General features: G+C 46.2%; 1 protein-coding gene across 2 annotated transcripts; it reads left to right on the top strand.

Annotated features, from left to right (window-relative positions):
- Nucleotides 1-10,105: 10,105 nt before the first annotated feature.
- Nucleotides 10,106-18,155, top strand: LOC127317580 (PH, RCC1 and FYVE domains-containing protein 1). 2 transcript variants are annotated; one of them, XM_051348149.2, is made up of 10 exons: nt 10,106-10,340; nt 11,182-11,337; nt 12,044-12,130; nt 12,501-12,590; nt 13,761-13,841; nt 13,994-14,176; nt 14,254-16,305; nt 16,520-16,666; nt 17,264-17,541; nt 17,632-18,155. In XM_051348149.2, the coding sequence occupies exons 2-10, from the start codon at nt 11,287-11,289 to the stop codon at nt 17,759-17,761; spliced, it is 3,099 nt and encodes a 1,032-aa protein (XP_051204109.1). In that variant the 5' UTR covers nt 10,106-10,340; nt 11,182-11,286; the 3' UTR covers nt 17,762-18,155. The 2 variants fall into 2 exon arrangements, with proteins under 2 accessions (XP_051204109.1, XP_051204108.1); XM_051348148.2 differs by having other exon boundaries at nt 11,168-11,337.
- The last annotated feature ends 1,438 nt before the right edge of the window (nt 18,156-19,593 follow it).

The raw sequence follows: 19,593 nt of genomic DNA, 5'->3' as shown, positions 1-19,593 counted from the left end.
GTGACAGCTTCGGCGGTTAAGCTAGTCCTGTGTAAGGGTAGATACCGTGGCCATAAAATACCAAAGACTGTTGGTATGATGGCATCCCTATTTCTTTGCTCTGCATATGCCTTAATCAGACATTTCCTGATTGGAACATGGCAATTTATGTTAGCACTTGCAGCCTTGAAGCACTTTGAATAGACATGAAGAACAATGTGGTTTTGCTATTTGCGATTGAAAAACATCTACTCCTATAACGACTCCATCTATCTGATATGGCGTGAGATTCATGCACAAATGGATGATAAAAACATCATTGGACGAGGCTGTCTTAAAAATAACAGTTTCAAGTCTAGTAAGAAATAGTTACTTGTATATATGCTTTTTTAGACATTGCAGCCCAGCTTTGTTTTACACATGGGACCCTTAATCTTGTATATATGCTTTTTACTCCTCTCAGTGAAATAGTAAAAGATAATGGGATTGCAGCTTGGTAATTTGTAAACTGAAGTATTTTAAAGCTCGGAATTTTGTAAACCGAAGTATTTTAAAACCAAATTCGTACGCTTGGCTAACAAATACCCCAATTTTTCTCCTTTCCTATTTTTTTTTAAAAAGGAGGACCATACATCTTTCTCCAATAACAAATACCCCAATTTTTCTCCTTTCCTAATTTTTTTATAAAAGGAGGACCATACATCTTTCTCCAATACTTCTGGAAACTACAGTTTTGAAGAATTTTGTACTTTTAAAACCACATTATATATTGGATGCAAACAGCTTACAATATTTAATAATTCAGTATTTGCGGAAACCGGAGTGTTTTTTAAATCCGGTTTTGTTAGTTCTCAGACCTAAGTTATTGCTCAGTCAAGTTCTAGACCGTCATATTGCATCGTGATTTGTGCATATAGGTTGTAGATTGGATTGCAGCTAAGTTTTTTTTAGTAGCAAGCGAGGTTACAACCGAGAAACTTTTCGTTGCAAACGGAAATGCAACTAAAAAAGAAAATCCTAAGCTGTTAGATTTGTTTCATGATTCGTGTTAGTTATAAGTTGTAATATGAGTTGCATATGAGGTTTGGTGACATCATCTGACTACTGAGAACTAAGTTAATTTGCAGACGATTGAGAACTAGTGACACCCTTTCTAAATACTCCCTTTATCTATAAAAAGATGTCGGTGATTTGTCTAACTTTAGATTTATCTACAAAATGAAAAGTGTTTTTTTTTTAACAAGAGAGGTCCCGAAGGACCGAGAGCTGCATTTAATTCAACACAGTTACATACCATTTTACATAAAGAGCCTCAGAGAAAAAGGAAATAATAGACCAACACTTTGATTTTGCATACAAGACCCTAAAGAAAAAGATTAAAAAGTGATCAGGTCCTGGTCGTCGCCGGCGAACAGGCTTCGACATCGATTGCCTTCCACGTCACCGGGGAACAAGCCACTTGGGGCGCATACGGCCGGATCTGTCGAGGACGAAGCCGAGCAAATCCTCACAGAGGAGGAAGATCTCCTGGAGACGGGCCGCCCTTCGGCCATGTGTTGCAGGGGCAGGGCGATGACGCCGGCATGAGTCCCCCGTTGATGAGCATCCCAGGAAGAGCACCACCTCGACGGCAGTGCAGATGAAGCAGACGCAGCTCCCACGAACTGCCGCCAGAACAGAAGAGCAGCTGCACCATCGCTGCCCTCGCCCTCGCCGCCACGGCCGGCCGAGAGGTACAGCTTTGGCGCAGCATCTCCGCACCAGCAGCAGCAAGAATAAGGCCTCCAAGATGCAGACACGTTGGCGATGACACAGCTGAGCTCCTCCTCGCCTCCACGGCCGGCCAGGAACTCCTCGACGTCGTTGAACGGCGGCACGCACATGCTCCCCTCCTCGCCTCCAAGGCCGGCCAGGGGAAAACACCGCCTACCACCGCCGCGTTGCAGCAGAAGGAACACCGCCACTCCTTTATTAAATGGAGTGTCGATCTTCTTCTTCGTTCTCCCCTCCGACCACCGGAGAAGAAGAGGAAGGAAGAGAGATCCTACATCGGCTGAGATCCAGGCGGCCATGATCTCCTCCACCGCTCGCACTACTGGGCATCAAGCCCTCTACCGGCATAAAGCCACTACTCCTAGCTACTCTATGTACTCCGGTGCCTCCCCTCCACCCATCTCGACCGGCGGCGCCGGCGAGATCGGCTTCGGTTTGGCCCGGCCCCTTCGAGGAGGCTCTCAGTTACTGTAGAGGGGAGAGAGAGCGAAAGGGGGGAAATGAGAGCTTTTGACTCTTCGTGTTTAGATACATCAAAATTTAGACATACTTGCGACATCTATGTAGATGAAGGTACCACTCCCTAGGATTCATATTAATTGACTCAACTTTATTTAGATATAGATATATATAGTTAAATAAACACACTAGATACTTCGTAGATAAAATTGAGCCAATTAATTTAAATTGGAGCGAGTATTTAAAATACTGCCAAACTGGTTGTTGACTGCCAAAACCCACCGGCGGGCAGCGACGGTCAACACTGTAGAGCCGGGAACAACCTAGAGCTGCGGCTGGCTGAGGTCCCTCCGAGCGACGGCCCGCAAAGCACTTCTGGTCACACACCCGATGCTGATTGCAAGGGCGTGCCACCTGACCTATACCTGGCCAGGAAGGTGATGGAGATGCCTCGCTTAGTTTCCTGCATGGCATACACGTAAACATTAAATACGAGCCTCGATCGGCTCTCAGGTTATCCTGTGAATCGGCTCAAGGAGCCGATCCACCCATGATTCGTACGGGGTGCACGAATATATGGTGGTCCTGCTTGATCAAGATAAAGCTAATGAGATCTACGACGATTTAGGGTTTTCACCGCATAATCGGATCATCCTACTCCAGGTTGGGCCTCGCGGCCACGCACGGTGATCGTAAGCCGATCCTAAACAAGGCCTAAAAACCAACGCGAAGTTGATCCCCGGAACATCCTGTTTAGGACTAGCGAACGACACCCTACGTGCCGCTGGATCCTCCCCCCCTTTGTAAGGCCTAACTATTGCAGATATTAAACTAATCCTTGTAGAACAAGGAGCAATCGTAACGGATCAGATCTACTAAATAATGATCAAGCGGGGTGCCGCCCCCACACCTAAGATAGGTGTGAGGGCGGCTAGACATGCAAGGGTTGCACTACGATAGCATGTTACGCGAAGAACTATGCTAACCCTAACACATCTATGATAATTACGTTGCTCGCCATCAACAAGGCTTCAGTACGAGCAACGCATGAACAACGTGGAGCTTGTGCTGCCTAGATCGCAAGATGCGATCTAGGCAGCATGTCGCTTACCGGTAGAAACACTCGAGACGAAGGAGTTGGCGATGCGCCGAGATTGATTTGTTTGGTTGAACGTGTGTTGTTATTTATTCCATAAACCCTAGATACATATTTATAGTCCAAGGGACTTCCTAATTCAGGCGTGCACCTAACCGTGCACGGGTAAAACTCTAACTTCTAAACCGACACGTAATCTAATATGTTACAGATACAAGGGCAAACTAGCCCAAACTTTGCATGTAAGGCCGATTCACGTATTTCTTCTATATATATATCTTCAAGTCCATCTTGATCGCGGCCCACCTCTGACTCGGTCAAATTCTGGTGATAACACATGCCCCCCTGGTTTTGGAATTGGTAATTCCAAAATCACTCTGCTTTCCTTCGTCGGGTCATGTCGTGGCAGAACCGTTGCAGTATCCTTCATCATGATGCCTTGCCTTCTCAACTTCTTCGCGTGACCTGGCAGTTTTTTTTTTTTTTTTTTTAGGCACCACTTCCTCGGAAACTGCTGTGGCATTGAATTTCCACTATATCCCCTTTTATTTAACCGCTATGAACAGTTCTCCTCTGCATCTCCTTCGCATTAGCACTCCAAAAGCCCTCCTGCTCCACCATGTCTTCTTCCTCCTCTGCTCCATCGGATCTTTCCAGCCAGTCCTTCGCGTCCCGTGAGCCGACGCCGGAGTACAACCCGGCGGAGGTCCACACGGCCAACACCCGCCGCGCCATTGCGGCCGGGGAGGAGTCAAGCCATGACTTCTCCATCTGGTCAGAGGACGATAAGTCCCTGACCGACGGGGAGAGCGACCTCCGCTTCCTCGCCAGCGGGGAAACGGAGGAGGAGGAGGAGAGCGATGACGATCGCTTCTCCTGCGACTTCACCTCTTCCGAGGAGGAGGAGGAGCCGGAAGAGGAGGAGGACGACACCTCCTCTGACGAGCCGCCGGCCAAGCGGTTCTGCCCCTGGCCGGGCAACCTCAGCGACTTCGACAGCGACGATGACGCTGATGAAGAGGACGAGGACAATGAGGGCCCGGTCGGCGGCCATTGGAGCGACGACGAGCCCGCCGGAAGCAGCGCCGACAGTGGCGACGACGGCGACGACGAGGGCAGTGACAGCCCGTAGATAGGACCTCTAGAATAGGGCCAGTAGCAGTAGATGGGGCAATGTATCCCCTAATATTTCCTTTTGAGAGCAATCAGCTCTTTTATGTAAGAAATCTCGCCTATCAATGAAGAACTTTTCCCCAATTTGATTTTGCCGATTTCCTTTGAGCTTAATTTAGCCGATTCCCTCTCATGCTGGCCTTGCCGATTCGCCCCCTTTGCCAATGCGTAATGAGCCGATAGCAACGCATCAGTCCTTTATAATTCTCCCTTCAACTGATGATTTTGAAATCTGGTGGATAATGTAGAATCTTCAGGGAAACCTTTGAATTCTTCCAACCAAACCTCATGGTCTTCTTTAGCACTCATCATCTGTGAAGAAGGTTGTGACGAAAGATCAGCCGATGGTACCCCAATCGGCTCCTAAACAGAGTATCCACCAGGCCTATTGCCCCCCGAGCCTTACTCGGGGCGAGAATGTCAGAGAGGACGCACCAAAGCCGATCAGTTGGCCTGGATTTGGTGGAGATTCAGTAAACCTCGCATAATTCCACTAGAGTCGATGGCTGCGCATCGGCTGCTTCTCAATTCTAAAGTCGATGCCCTTGCATCGGCTGTGCAAAAATTTTTTTACTGGCCGATTTTCTCCTATCGGCCCCCAATATTTCATTACACACATGTCCTCCTGCATCTGTTCCCAAGTTCATCGTGTTTAGGTGCCCCAGGCCGAATACGTCGGGCATGGCAGATATCGGCTCTGTAATTCATACGTCGGCTCCGGTAGGAACAAGGACGAACACAAGCAGAACATGTGGTGAGGATAATTTTGGCCGATTGCTGGGATCGGCCTCCATGATGATTGAAGCATTGACTGAAGGTTCTGTAATGTCCCTTCAAAGATTTTTGGGGCCGATCACAGGGATCAGCCTCGCCATGTTTGATCATCGCTTCGCTTCAGCTACATGGTCAGGCCAGTGGATAAAACCAGCTTAACCCTTCCCTTCGTCACGTCGATGCGCTCGCAGTCGTCCAAATTGATACCTGAGAGGGGTTCTTGGCTTTCTTGCTTCCCATGCATTCATGCCGGCCCGTTGAAATTTCGGCTGAGTCATCGGCCTGGACGACCTCTACCTCATCTCCATCCCACTGTATTATGCATTGGTGCATCGTGGAGGGAATGCAGCAGTTGGCGTGGATCCAATCTCTTCCTAGCAGAACAGCATAAGTGCTCGTGCTATCAATGATGAAGAACGTTGTAGGGATAGTTTTCCTTCCTACGGTCAGATCCACGTTCAGAACACCTTGTGCATCAGACGCTTGGCCGTTGAAATCGCTCAATGTCACGTTGGTCTTGATTAGATCTGAGCTAGAGCGTCCCAGCCGACGTAGCATAGAGTACGGCATGATGTTGACTGCCGCTCCGGTGTCCACCAGCATCTTATTTACAGGCCTCCCATCGATATATCCTCGCAAGTACAGGGCCTTCAGATGTCTGTAGCTCTTTTCTCGTGGCTTCTCAAAGATAACCGGCCGTGGGCCGCAGTCAAGTTGTGCCACGGGTACCTCGTCTAATCCGGGAGCACTGAACTCCGAAGGGAGGATGAACACCATGTTTGTACCAGCCGATGTTTCATCATCGGCTTTCCTTTGCTTGGGGCGCCACTCCATTTTCCGTGGACGACCCTCTTCATCCAGGGTCCGCTGAACTTTCGCAGCCAGATCAGGTCGTGCCTTCCTTAACGTATGCAAGTACAACCTTTCGGCTTCCTCCAGGCCGCGCAACCGCTGAACCCTGCGCTTTTGGGAACGGCTGAGTCCGTCAGGGCACCACCTTGGCCGGTGGTACCTGTCTTCTTCTTCTCCCTCGTCTTCTGAATCCTCGAGATCTGCCCAACGAGGTGACTCAGCGCGTTTGCTTTGTGGCGGGAGAGGCCCTAGGCGTTTGAACACAGACACGTTGGCTGCCTCCTTCTTCTTCTGGTTGCATCCTGGGCAATTGCCGATTGTGGGCAATCGGCTCATTCCTGAATCCCAGCAGTGTCTGAAGAAAGGGCAGTCCCAGTGTCTATCGTTGTCGTCTTGCTCCCTTGATTTTTCCGTGGCACGGCGCTCGTGCTCCTCCTCATCGCGATCGTGCCGACGATGTCTTCTGGCTTCTCTAGCCAGACGATCTCCTTCATCATCATAGCTGGACCGTCGGCGTTGGTCATACTGACTTACATACTTGTTGAGGAGGTGATCAGAGAGGGGTCGCTGATATCTTATGTTTTTCACCTCTCCCTCTGTGACGTAGCGCTTGCCATCATGACGGAGCCGATCGCGTGGAGCGGCCTCCTCTGTGTCCTTGCTACGAGAGCAGCTGCCCTCGTCTCCATCTTTGCCAGAGTGGTTCCCAGGTCCTACCATGTTGATGCTGAACGAGGATCCTGGCTGGCAACCTTCAGGGTAAGTGCACTCCACCATATTAACGGCGGGAAAGGGCTGGGTGTCGACCTTCATGGCGTACTAGTTGAAAATTAGTCGCCCTTTTTCTATCGCCGCTTGGATGTGCTGACGCCATACCCTACAGTCGTTGGTGGCATGGGAGAGCGAGTTGTGCCATTTGCAGTATGGCTTTCCGTTCAGCTCTTGCACCGTGGGGAATTTGAGACCTTCAGGAATCGTCAACTGTTTCTCCTTGAGCAGGAGGTCGAAGATTTGCTCAGTCTTGGTCACGTCAAAATCAAATCCCACAGGTGGGCCTGGTGGCTTTACCCATTTGCAGGGCACGGGGTTCCTCCCCGAGTCCATTCAGCCATTGCTACCTCTTGGTCTCCGCGAGAACTTCGTCTTCCTCTGCATCGACCGGGACTATCTGCACGCTTGAACTTGTCTTGGTACGAGTCCGGGTGGCGCTGTTCATATCTTGACAGTTTCTGAACCATGTGCGCCAATGAGGGATAATCGCAGGAGGCCATGTCCTTGAGCTGTGTTGCAAGGCCTGCTACGCCAACTCGATTGCTTCTTTTCGATTATACGAACCGAATAACATCGGTTCCTAAGATTCCTGAGCGCCTGGATGTATTCTGTCACAGTTTCTCCGCGCTTCTGACGTAGTTGTGCTAGATCGGCAATGCCAGACTCGGAAGCCTCTGAATGGTACTGCATATGGAACTGTTCTTCCAACTGCTTCCAAGTCCGGATGGAGTCCGGTGGCAACGAGGTGTACCACCCGAAAGCCGATCCCGTGAGGGACTGTGAGAAGAGCCTCATGCGTAGCTGATCCGACACTGAAGCCGGTCCTAGTTGCGCCAAATATCGGCCGACGTGCTCGATGGAGCTGGAACCATCTGATCCACCGAATTTGGAGAAATCGGGGAGCCGATATTTAGGTGGCAGCGGGATCATCTCGTAGTCGTCGGGTACGGCTTGGAATAGCCGATTGCCCTCCTTTTCGGCACCTTGCCAACTGGTCTCTCGGTATGGTGCGATCTGATCCCATTGTCTTGGCTGCAGGAGTTGAACTACGAAGATTCGCCGGGGTGGCGTGCTTAGCCAGCCATGCTTGCTTTTCCAGCTACGAGCCAAGCTGCAGGAGCTGAGCTCTGGAGGTTCATCGGGGTGGCGTACTTAGTTAGCCACGTCGCTTCTCAAGCTCTGTCGGCGACGTTCCCCCTGTTTTCCCGAAGTCCACGATGTTGTGGCCTGGTTTGTGAGTGCCCGGTTGCCACAATCGGCACATACGATGCACGCGTACCCGTGAGGGATCTCCTTAGGCGCCTCGGGCAAGAAGCTGGTAGTCACTAGGGTCACCACCAATCTTGTAGACGACGAATGCCGGTGTGGCGGCACTTCTGTGCTGCCAACGCATATGGCGGCGGTGGACGGGGCCGGAGTGGCAACTCTCCTTGATGCGTCCCGAGAGCTGGTCTGACGGCGAAATGCGGTGCCTCATGATCTCTGGATCACGCGAAGAGCGACACGCTCCAACGTGTTGACCAGGTTCTCGAGTGGCGGTGTAGCGAGTGAGCCACCAAGTAGTTGATCTCCTGCCCGCGGGGACACAGTGCGTTCCTCCGACGGGGCGAGAGGTCTATCCCATCGAGTGCACCTTGCGGTGAGAACCCCTTCCATCCGATGCCATGGGAACGGGTTCTGCGAAAAGAGCCGATGAGGTCGGCTTCGAGGGTGACTTTGATCTCGTCATACCTCTTCTTGAGCTCGTCGGGCAGCTCCTCGTAGGTGATCGGCGTGCCGTCCGCCATCTCGGATGTAGATGGCGATGTGGTTGATGTAGAAGCTGGTCCCACCGGGCGTGCCGAGAATGTGTTGTTGCCAAAACCCACCGGCGGGCAGCGACGGTCAACACTGTAGAGCCGGGAACAACCTAGTGCTTTGCGGTGGTGAGGTCCCTCCGACGGCCCGCAAAGCACTTCTGGTCACACACCCGATGCTGATTGCAAGGGCGTGCCACGACCTATACCTGGCCGGAAGGTGATGGAGATGCCTCGCTTAGTTTCTGCATGGCATACACGTAAACATTAAATACGAGCCTCGATCGGCTCTCAGGTTATCCTGTGAATCGGCTCAAGGAGCCGATCCACCCATGATTCGTACGGGGTGCACGAATATATGGTGGTCCTGCTTGATCAAGATAAAGCTAATGAGATCTACGACGATTTAGGGTTTTCACCGCATAATCGGATCATCCTACTCCAGGTTGGGCCTCGCGACCACGCACGGTGATCGTAAGCCGATCCTAAACAAGGCCTAAAAACCAACGCGAAGTTGATCCCCGGAACATCCTGTTTAGGACTAGCGAACGACACCCTACGTGCCGCTGGATCCTCCCCCCTTTGTAAGGCCTAACTATTGCAGATATTAAACTAATCCTTGTAGAACAAGGAGCAATCGTAACGGATCAGATCTACTAAATAATGATCAAGCGGGGTGCCGCCCCCACACCTAAGATAGGTGTGAGGGCGGCTAGACATGCAAGGGTTGCACTACGATAGCATGTTACGCGAAGAACTATGCTAACCCTAACACATCTATGATAATTACGTTGCTCGCCATCAACAAGGCTTCAGTACGAGCAACGCATGAACAACGTGGAGCTTGTGCTGCCTAGATCGCAAGATGCGATCTAGGCAGCATGTCGCTTATCGGTAGAAACCCTCGAGACGAAGGAGTTGGCGATGCGCCGAGATTGATTTGTTTGGTTGAACGTGTGTTGTTGTTTATTCCATAAACCCTAGATACATATTTATAGTCCAAGGGACTTCCTAATTCAGGCGTGCACCTAACCGTGCACGGGTAAAACTCTAACTTCTAAACCGACACGTAATCTAATATGTTACAGATACAAGGGCAAACTAGCCCAAACTTTGCATGTAAGGCCGATTCACGTATTTCTTCTATATATATATCTTCAAGTCCATCTTGATCGCGGCCCACCTCTGACTCGGTCAAATTCTGGTGATAACACTGGTACTGGGTGCTTTGGTCTCTTATTTGTTTTTAGCTTTTCCATCTCAAAACGAATTAATTCCACGCTGCTCAAAGTGCCGTGGTACGCGCGCTAATCAATCTCCCGCGGTACCACGCACACAGTTTCCACAAAGGCCCTGCACAATGGCTCCATCGCAGCCGTCCATTCGTCTCTATGGTCCATGCACCAGGTCCACGGAGACAGCTCCATGTCCGTCGCCCTTGTTCCGCGAAGCGCGACCTGGCCGCCTCTCCCCTCCGCCGCTCCGTCCATCTTTCTCGCCCACCGCACACGCGTCGAGCAAGCAGCAAAACCCTCGCGCTCTCCGATCACCTTCCCGCCCCGCCCCGCCGGAGGAACCACCTCGCCGGCGCCGGCGGCTCCGCCGCGCCGAAAAGGATTTGCCTGGGTCCTGTCCAATCCAACCATGATTCGACACCAAGCTTTCAGGTCATTCCCCACGATTTAGCTGGTGCATGTTTTTTTATGGGTGATTTGCGCGACCAGTTTGGATCGTGTCAATCTGGGACGGAAATGTGTTCATGCTGGAGCGATTTAGGGTTAAATTTCTGTCGCCGGGCTTGTTTGATGTCTGAATCCAACGTTTTGGGGGATATTTTTACCTGCATTATTCTGGTCGCATTTGGTGAATTTAGGGCTTTGGTGGGTACCTCGTGTCGATATCTAGGGTTAACTTGATACAAATCCATTTCCACCGGCTGGTTCAAGGGACAGGGGCGATATTTAATCTGCAAAAACTACAGTACCTGGCACGCCGTTTTGGTCTTAAATATCAGTCGGTATCTATTGTATCTACTTTGCAATGCTGATGCCGGGTGTTGCCGGGAGGGGGAGGTGTGTTAAATAGGTTCATGGTTTATCTTTTATCGGAACATGACCTCTTGTTGGGAATGATTCGATGCCCGGACATCGGTTGTCTATGTTAGAGTTAAAGCTCACTTGTGTTTTTACCCAAAGAAAGTTGCAGTACTGTAGGGCTAGAAATATGGGTTGAGTTATGTTTTTTGAAGTCCAAAGTGTGTAAACTATTGTGCTCTCGTTTTGTCTCCGCATTTTTCTTCTCAAATTCCATGTTGGTTGGCTTAGTGTTTATTGTTAATCTGAAGCTAATGTCAGGCATGTTTGGGGTATGCGCTGAAAGGTTTCTATATTTTATCTCTTATGTTATGCTTGCATAGTGTAAAAATGGGAAGAAATCAAGAGTCTAGCTGTAGTGCTGTATTTGAATCAGTGATTCAGACTTTATAATTCTGCAGATCACTTGCTACAGGGTTTTCCTTTTCTGGTATTGGTCTGGAGGAAGCCACGTGCTTGCGACAGACATGTGGTCTTGGAATGAACTCAGCTTGCGGCATATGACTCTCCGTCTTGCTGCATGGCTGCGGATTATTTGAAGAATGATCCCTTTGAGAGGGATGTTGAACAGGTAACTGCCTATCAGCTCAGTGGAATGAGTAAACATATGTGTAGGAACCAATTCTGGCCAATTTGAGTGAAGGAGTGGTTGTACAGCTACACCATCCAAGTTTAAGTTCAACTGGACTCAAATTTGGCTTCCTTTCGTCATTAGAAAAAAACACACTCCCTCCTACGTATTCTCAAAATTTGAACTTTTTTTTTGAAAAAAATCACAATTATGTACTGTCTGGAAGTTTGAGAAAAAATGTACTGAAATACATGGTTTTAAAGGCCCCAAAGCATCCTAAGGCGGGCGTTTTTCTGAAATATGCGTATTCTTTGTCTGTACTAAAGAGACAAAATTTTGTCAAACATAGCAACAATGTATGCGCAGATTTAACACTCAAGCTGTGTAACATGGCTTGCTCTATTATTCTCTGAATTCTATGGCATGGAAAACATAAAACAGAAGCAGATGGTTTACCACCTGTTGCAAATTGCAAATTTATCGACTTATCAACATTTTCGTGGTGGGAAGCTAGGAACATCAATCATTTAGTCTCGTTTTTGAGACTTGAGAGTATCAAGGGTATGAATCTTCTAATGATATAACTCAACATTTCTAGGCGGTGCTTTATTCTCAGTAATGGAACTTTCATTTTGCTCTATAGTGTACAATGTAATGTTCCTTTTCATGTTCTATCACTTAAAAGAGGTCCTTTTTGAATTCTTAGGCGATAACAGCCCTGAAGAAAGGGACACACTTATTGAAATATGGGAGGCGAGGAAAACCAAAATTCTGCCCATTCAGACTTTCCAATGTAAGTAGCATAGCATTCTTCTGGGAAGAAGCCTTTTTTTTTTGTATTGTTACCCAATTAAGTAGATGAATACCGTTTGGTTGTTTCTCTATCATTCACTTGTAGTTCTAACCATAGTGCCTAGCATTTTTCCTGTGCCTAAAGCTTTTACATTGGGTATGAAAGTTCTAGTTGATCCAACTATCAATACTCAGATAGATAATGTGGATCGACAAGACATCACTGGTATATATAATGTACATTCTGGGTCTTAGGATGTTATAAAAAGAATCTAACACTATTTCCTAGTGTTTTAAGGTCAAACAATCTTTTATGGACAATTATTATCCCTGGCTGTCTTATGACATATAATTGTTGTTACTGTTCCCAGGATGAGACTATGCTCATATGGTACTCTGGGAGAATGGAGAAGCAGCTAAACCTTATTCAAGTATCAAGAATAATACCTGGACAACGCACGGTATGCCTGTACTTGGATAATTTTCTGTTTTATGATTCTGCAGTTCACCTCGTCTGTCGTAGAAGAGTTTTCTGTTGTAAACATGATCCACATGAACTTGGATCAATGTTACTATTTTTTTTTTCCTTTCAAGAACACACAAAAGCTACTCGTATCTTTTCATTAACATGGACACCGCCAAGACCAAAATAAAGGGAATGTTGCTGAAGGGTTGGGACAAACTCCCTAGTCATAGTTTTTCTGTTAGACTAAACTAGGAAAAATACGAGGATGACCAAAGTTGGTCAAAGCCTTTGAACGAAGTGCTACTGAGTCCATTTCTCTCTAAGGGACTAGGCAAAGCGGCTATTTGTGCTACAATTTTTTGTGAAATCATTCCCTTTTTTTACACTGCTGCGAAACCACAAAATTACAATGGCATGGACCACCCTTCTACCGATCTTCAGTAACCTATTTTTATTTGGTAGCCACAAGGCCTCTGACCTGGAAGATTACAATCGTGCTAAATTTGATACACTGCTACTCCTCAGTTAGACCATGAAGATGGGGTCAGCTGTCTCCATTTGTTGAAGACAGTATGCATAGTTGCCATTATTAGGAGGTCTGTGCCCTTCTGGTTGTCGATTCTGCACCCAACCTTTCTAATGGCATCTACAAAGTTCAATTCTTGATTCTGCTACGTATGATAATCGATGGTATGGAGGAGAGATAAGGAGGAGAGAGAATAAAACTGGCTCTTTGTTAAGGGTCAAGCTATCAGTCGATTGTATTGCCTCTGTATGTTGTCGTATTTAATACTACTTATTCATGTAGATTCAGTTTAAGACACCCTACTGTTTGAACTATTTACTGTTGACTCTAGAGGATGAGGAGGGAGCGAAGAGTAAATGACAGACTCTACCTTCTTGGATGCCCTAAAGCTGCTTCCCGCATGGAGGTCATGTGAGCAAACGGGAAAAAATCTGCATGTTTTCAAGAAAAAAAAGCAGTTACTATGGCTTTTACCATGACTTAAAAGCCCTTGATAATATGCTCTTTTCCTTTTCTCATATTTTGTTTTACTTGTCACGTCGAACTCTCTGGCTCATTTGTCAACCGAGTCCTTTGGAAAATTCGAAATACCTGGCAGATGAATAATAATTATGTTGTCTTTATTGTCTTCTTTGGCAGGCTATCTTCATGAGACATCCAAGGCCGGATAAAGAGTATCAATCATTTTCTCTTATATATGGGCAGAGATCATTAGATCTGGTGTGTGAAATTTATATCTTATTTGTAGTCATGCTTCAGTTTGTCCTTTATTTCTTTACAGGCTGATCAAAGACAAGTAGAAAACACACTCTTATGACATCATTACAAATTTTCCTCTAGTTTAATAACCCTCAGTAGGCACTTTTCTGCAGATCTGCAAAGATAAGGATGAGGCAGAATCCTGGTTTGTTGCGTTAAAGGCACTTATTTCACGACGATACTGTAAGTGGACGATAGGAACAAAAAATGGTAAAGCTTCTTATAAGCCAACTAACCATACGCATGGAGATTCACCATTGGCATCTCCATGTTCTAGTACTGAAGTTGAAAATAAGGTTAGTAAGCTGTGAGTTTTCTATGTACATTCATAAGTTTCTATCTATCTGTTATTTCATACTAACTCGTTGTGTAGGCATCGGAAGGCATCCAACAATGCGGCACAGATTATGATGCTCGTCCATTTGCTAATTTTGGGAATATTTTTTCTGATCTGATATTATACACCGGGCAGGAGAAGACTAGAGTTAGTACAGGTTCAGTTAGTACTTCCAGCTCCACTATATCTGGAAGTGCAGATACATCAGATGAGGGAGTATCTGGAATTGATAATAATGCCAGAGTTAGCTATTCAAGTACAGTAAGTTCATGCAGCTATGGATCAGGTGATGATTTTGATTCAATGGGGGATGTTCTCCTTTGGGGAAAGGGAGTAGGTGATGGCAAGCTTGCTTATTCCTCACATTTATGTGGAAATCTGTATGGTTCTAGGATTGATGCATCTTTACCAAAGGCACTTGAGTCAGCGGTCTTGCTGGATATTCACAGTATAGCTTGTGGTAGTAAGCATTCAGTTCTGGTTACTAAACAAGGAGAAATGTACAGTTGGGGCGAAGAGTCAGGGGGCAGGCTCGGACATGGAGTTGATACCTATGTAACCCACCCTAAGCTTATTAGTACCTTGAGTGGAATTAATATTGAATCCGTTGCCTGTGGGGAATTTCATACATGTGCTGTTTCCTTTTGTGGGGATCTCTATACATGGGGTGATGGGATGCACAATTTCGGCCTTCTTGGTCATGGGAATGATACTGCTCACTGGATTCCGAAGAAGGTCTGTGGCCCTTTGGAAGGACTGCACGTCTCCTCAGTATCATGTGGGCCTTGGCATACAGCCGTGGTGACATCAGCAGGTCAATTGTTCACTTTTGGCGATGGAGTATTTGGTGCATTAGGTCATGGAGATCGCCAGAGCACAAATGTTGCAAGGGAAGTGGGCTCTCTAAGAGGCATGCGTACTGTACGTGCAGCTTGTGGTGCTTGGCATACAGTTGCAATTGTTGAGGTTGTAGATTCTCTAAATTTTGCTACATCTTGTAAACTATTCACATGGGGAGATGGGAATAAAGGTCAACTTGGACATCCTGACAGGGAAGCAAGGCTCCTCCCAGCCTGCGTGGAATCACTTTTTAAGGTTATTTTCTGCCAGGTAGCCTGTGGATATGACTTCACCGTTGCTTTGTCAACTTCTAGGAAAGTGTACACAATGGGCAGTAATGCCTTTGGACAACTTGGAAATCCAACGAATGATGGGAAGCTCCACTCTATTGTAAAAGGGGGCATCTCCAGCCGTTCCGTTGAAGAGATAGCCTGTGGTTCTCATCATGTTGCTGCGCTGACTTCTAAAGCTGAAGTTTATACTTGGGGCAAGGGTGCGAATGGTCGTTTAGGACATGGCAACAATTTTGATCGGAATACTGCAACTTTTGTTGAAGCTTTGAAAGATAAGCAAGTCAAGAGCGTGGTATGTGGTACAGATTTCACTGCTGTTGTATGTTTACATAAGTGCACATCTGGTTTAGATCAGTCAATATGCTCTGGATGTCATTTACAATTTGGTTTTAGAAGAAAGCGACATAACTGTTATAATTGCGGATTATTATATTGCAAAGCATGCAGCACAAGGAAATCGATGAAAGCTTCTTTGGCTCCAAATTTGCACAAAACATATCGGGTATGTGATGAGTGCTATACCAAACTTAATACGGTCGGGGATGTTATGAGTCTGCAGAGATCAAAGCTTCATGATGGAAACCCACATCAATTGTCAAGTGGAGCAACTGATAGAGAAAACTCAAATAAGAATTTGCGAGTGCGACTTTCTAGGTTTTTGACTATGGAACCATCCAAGCCTGAAGGAAAACACTCACGGAGTAACAGCCGGTTTCCTCTTCATCATTCAGGAAACTTAAGCCTTGGCAGTATAAACTTCGTTGGCGACTCTAAAGAGGTTATTTCTTCGTGCAGTCCTACCTCGACGACATCACCTTTGTCCTCTGGACTGAGTTCGCCACATTTTACTAACAGATTAACTACATCTGGCCTAGTTTTACCATCACCAGACTCTGCCTGTACGTATATGTCAAACAAGAATCTGACTGAAGAAGTTGCTAGATTGCAATCACAGGTAACAATACACACTTTCTCCAGTGATTCTCAGTTCTTCTAAAGATTGATGGCCAGTTCTCTAAGCAGTATAGAAGATCATTTGAAATACCAGAATTAGATTTCCCAATCCTTCCATTCGGAGTAAACATATGTACTGCTCTATGTTTTCCTAGGAAAACAGTTTACTGTGTTTTTTCTCTCATACAGTGACCTGACCTGATTGATTCTCATAGGTGAATGAGCTCAGGGATAAGTCCAAATTACTTGAAGCAGAACTTGACAATACTAATAATCAGTTAAGAGAGGCCAGGACTACTGCTGATGTGGAGAACTTGAAGTGCAAAGCAGCAAAAGAAGTTATCAGTTCCCTTACTACTCAGGTAGTTTTCTGTTTCTTATAGATCATTTGTGGAACCTTTATATGGGGAACTATTTTAGCTGAGAATACAGGAGGCATGGTACAAACATCTACGGAGTAATTAAGTTTAATAGACGTAGGACAGAATGTAAAACTGCCTTGTGCCACATTGGACCAGTGGGCCGTTCTCTTGGTAATCATACATGTATCTCGCACAGATTCCCTCTTGAAGTTTCTTTATCAGCTTGTATCAATTTCATTAGCTTTTGTCCATGTCATATGAAATGGTGACCTACTGAAAATAATATTGAGACCAGAGAACATACTCCAATAGAGAAAAAACTGTGTTCACGAATGGTAAGTCCCAGATAGTTCAGTATGATGGGAAGTAGAAGCAGATGGTACTATAAGCCTGTCCTTTGAATTGATGCTGATAACACTAAATTCAACTAATTTCGCGTCGCCATTTCAAGCCATGCAATGGATCTCATGGTTACTTTGTCCTTTAAACGATGCTGATAATGGCAAGCTCAGCTAATTTCGTGTCGCTATCGCAGCCTATGCAATGGGTATCGTGGTTACTTCGTAGTTTAACTTCAAAATTATTTTCTGTTGTCAGATCAAAAGTATAACCGAAAGAGCACCTGAAGAGTGTACTGTCAATGAAACCTGGACTGGTGAAGTATCCAAGTCGTTTGGAAGTCATGTTGGTGAGAATCATGGGAACGATGTATCAAGGTCACCTGATTCCAGTGTGCAGTTGGCTCATCAGTTGCCTTGCAAAGGAAACAGTATAGTAGCAGATATTGATTGGATCGAACAGGTTGAACCCGGTGTATACATCACGCTATTCTGCTCACCAGCAGGTCATAAATACCTCCGGCGTGTCCGTTTTAGGTAAGTATATCTTATGGCTTCTGATTCTCACCAACTAATTGTCATGCACTTTCGCTTCGCTGATTTTTCACTTCTTTTGCTCACTTGAAGCAAAAAGCACTTCAGTGAACAACAAGCAGAGCGATGGTGGGCCGAACACCGACCTACTCTACAACAACAGTACGGTATCCTGACTGGAGACAGTATCATTCCGTCAAGAACGTCCCAAGAAAAGGGATAGGATTTGATCATCGGCTAAATTTTGTCGCCGGCAAATGTTCAGTCCACTTGCCAGGAGGATTGTGTGGGCCACCAGTTTTTCTTGTGTCCTCCCATCAGATGCATTGGAGCAACGTGAGGTGTATAGTGTATAGAACTAGAGCTCACTGGATCTTTGAGCTTACCCCGGGATCCTGCTTGATGTAGTCACCTATTGTTAATCATGTATGTAGGATGTGTTGGCTGAAATAGTCATGTGAAAGTATTCAGAGGACGTGCTGGAACTTTGAAGTGAAATGCTTGGGCTTCAGGCTGAATAAATGGGTGGAAAATCCTTAGTATTCAGATTCTCTGAGCGATTTGTTCAGGTAAGCTCATGAGTGTTGAATAAATGGGTGGGAAATGTTTAGTTTTCAGATTCAAGAATCAAGATTACTTGTCAGGATTTGTTCAGATAAGCTCGTGAGTGCTGTTGAGATATAGGGCTAATATGTATGACTCAGATAGTCCGATATTTCTTTGACTTAGAGTAACCGAGCAAGATAAACAATTTTTACTATTCTCCTCCACATGCAGAGTCCAGCAGTAACTTTGGCACCGCTTGCAGCCTTGCAGGTGGCCAGGTGCTGTACAACAGAGGACAAGAAGTACAATACGTTAAGGCTTCAACTAACTCAGCCAGTGCATCATAGTTAGGCGCCCCTAATCGTAATGGCGCTGAGGAATGCGAATTTTGAGTGACCCGTTACTTCTGCATCTCATATTAGGTGAGACATGGTAATTTTGGGATGCATTTTCTTTAGAGTAAGGAAGATGGAGACCAGATGTAAATCCGTATATCTCTACGCATTCACGCTGAACGCACCATAGCATATTGGAATTTGGGAGTGACTATTTCTTAGCTGATATCGAAGCAGATCTTCTCATCTCTCAGCACTTGCATGGTTCTCCAAATTAACAGCAAATTTCACAAAACCACCATTTTTGTGGCTACCGTTTCACAAATTCACAACCGAAGGAAACTGTATCAGAAAACCATAGCTTTTTGGGGTATGTTATTTCAGATAACCCAAAATATCGTGACTTTGTAAGAGCACCCACAATACCTAGGCGCTAATACAGCAATATGCACGCTAATCTAGTAGGTTACTAGAATCATTAAGCGTCAGCAGCTTCGAAGCCCAATTTTGCAAAAAAAGCTTAAGCGCTAGACTCTTATTTACGCATCAGTGCAATACAAATGGCCAGGAGCTACCCCAAACTGCTTGAATTTTATCCCAAGCGCCGGTAGATAAGCGCCCCATTGTGGGTGCTCTAAGTTTGATGTCGTTTCTGACAACTTAGGCCCACAAGTTGGCTGCCACATGGCAGACGAGGCATTCCAACGACATGGGGCCACAAGAATGTACTACTTCTTTTTACAAATTTTGATCAAAAATTGCGAAAATACGTGGTTTGCAAGTATGGTCCACGTCACGTTTGGTCTGCGCAAAACCTGAGAGAACCACCTCCTTTGTGACATGATGCCTAACTTGTGGGCCTGGGTTACTGGATACATTATCAAACTTACTAAATTATGAGATTTGGGTTTTTTTTAAACAACTTTTCCTTAAAAGCGTTGACTTTTGATAAAAATTTCTTCCGTTATAGTCTGGTAATGCGGTAGCCCTTGGGTAGATATGTAGTTCACATCTTTTCGTATCAAATCATAGACGTGTACTACTTTCTACTTTCTACAGTCAAAGGAGTAGATCTATAAGAGGATGATGGAGACGCTTGGCGCTGTCACCGGCTCTATGCTAGGTCTATACGCGAGTAGGGTATATGGGTACACTCGTGGGTACACGACCGTAC

The sequence above is a fragment of the Lolium perenne genome, chromosome 7, assembly GCF_019359855.2.
Source record: "Lolium perenne isolate Kyuss_39 chromosome 7, Kyuss_2.0, whole genome shotgun sequence".
Classification (NCBI taxonomy): Eukaryota; Viridiplantae; Streptophyta; class Magnoliopsida; order Poales; family Poaceae; genus Lolium; species Lolium perenne.
The sequence above is the reverse complement of the archived record's forward strand: the minus strand, read 5'-3'. Positions and strand labels throughout refer to the sequence as shown.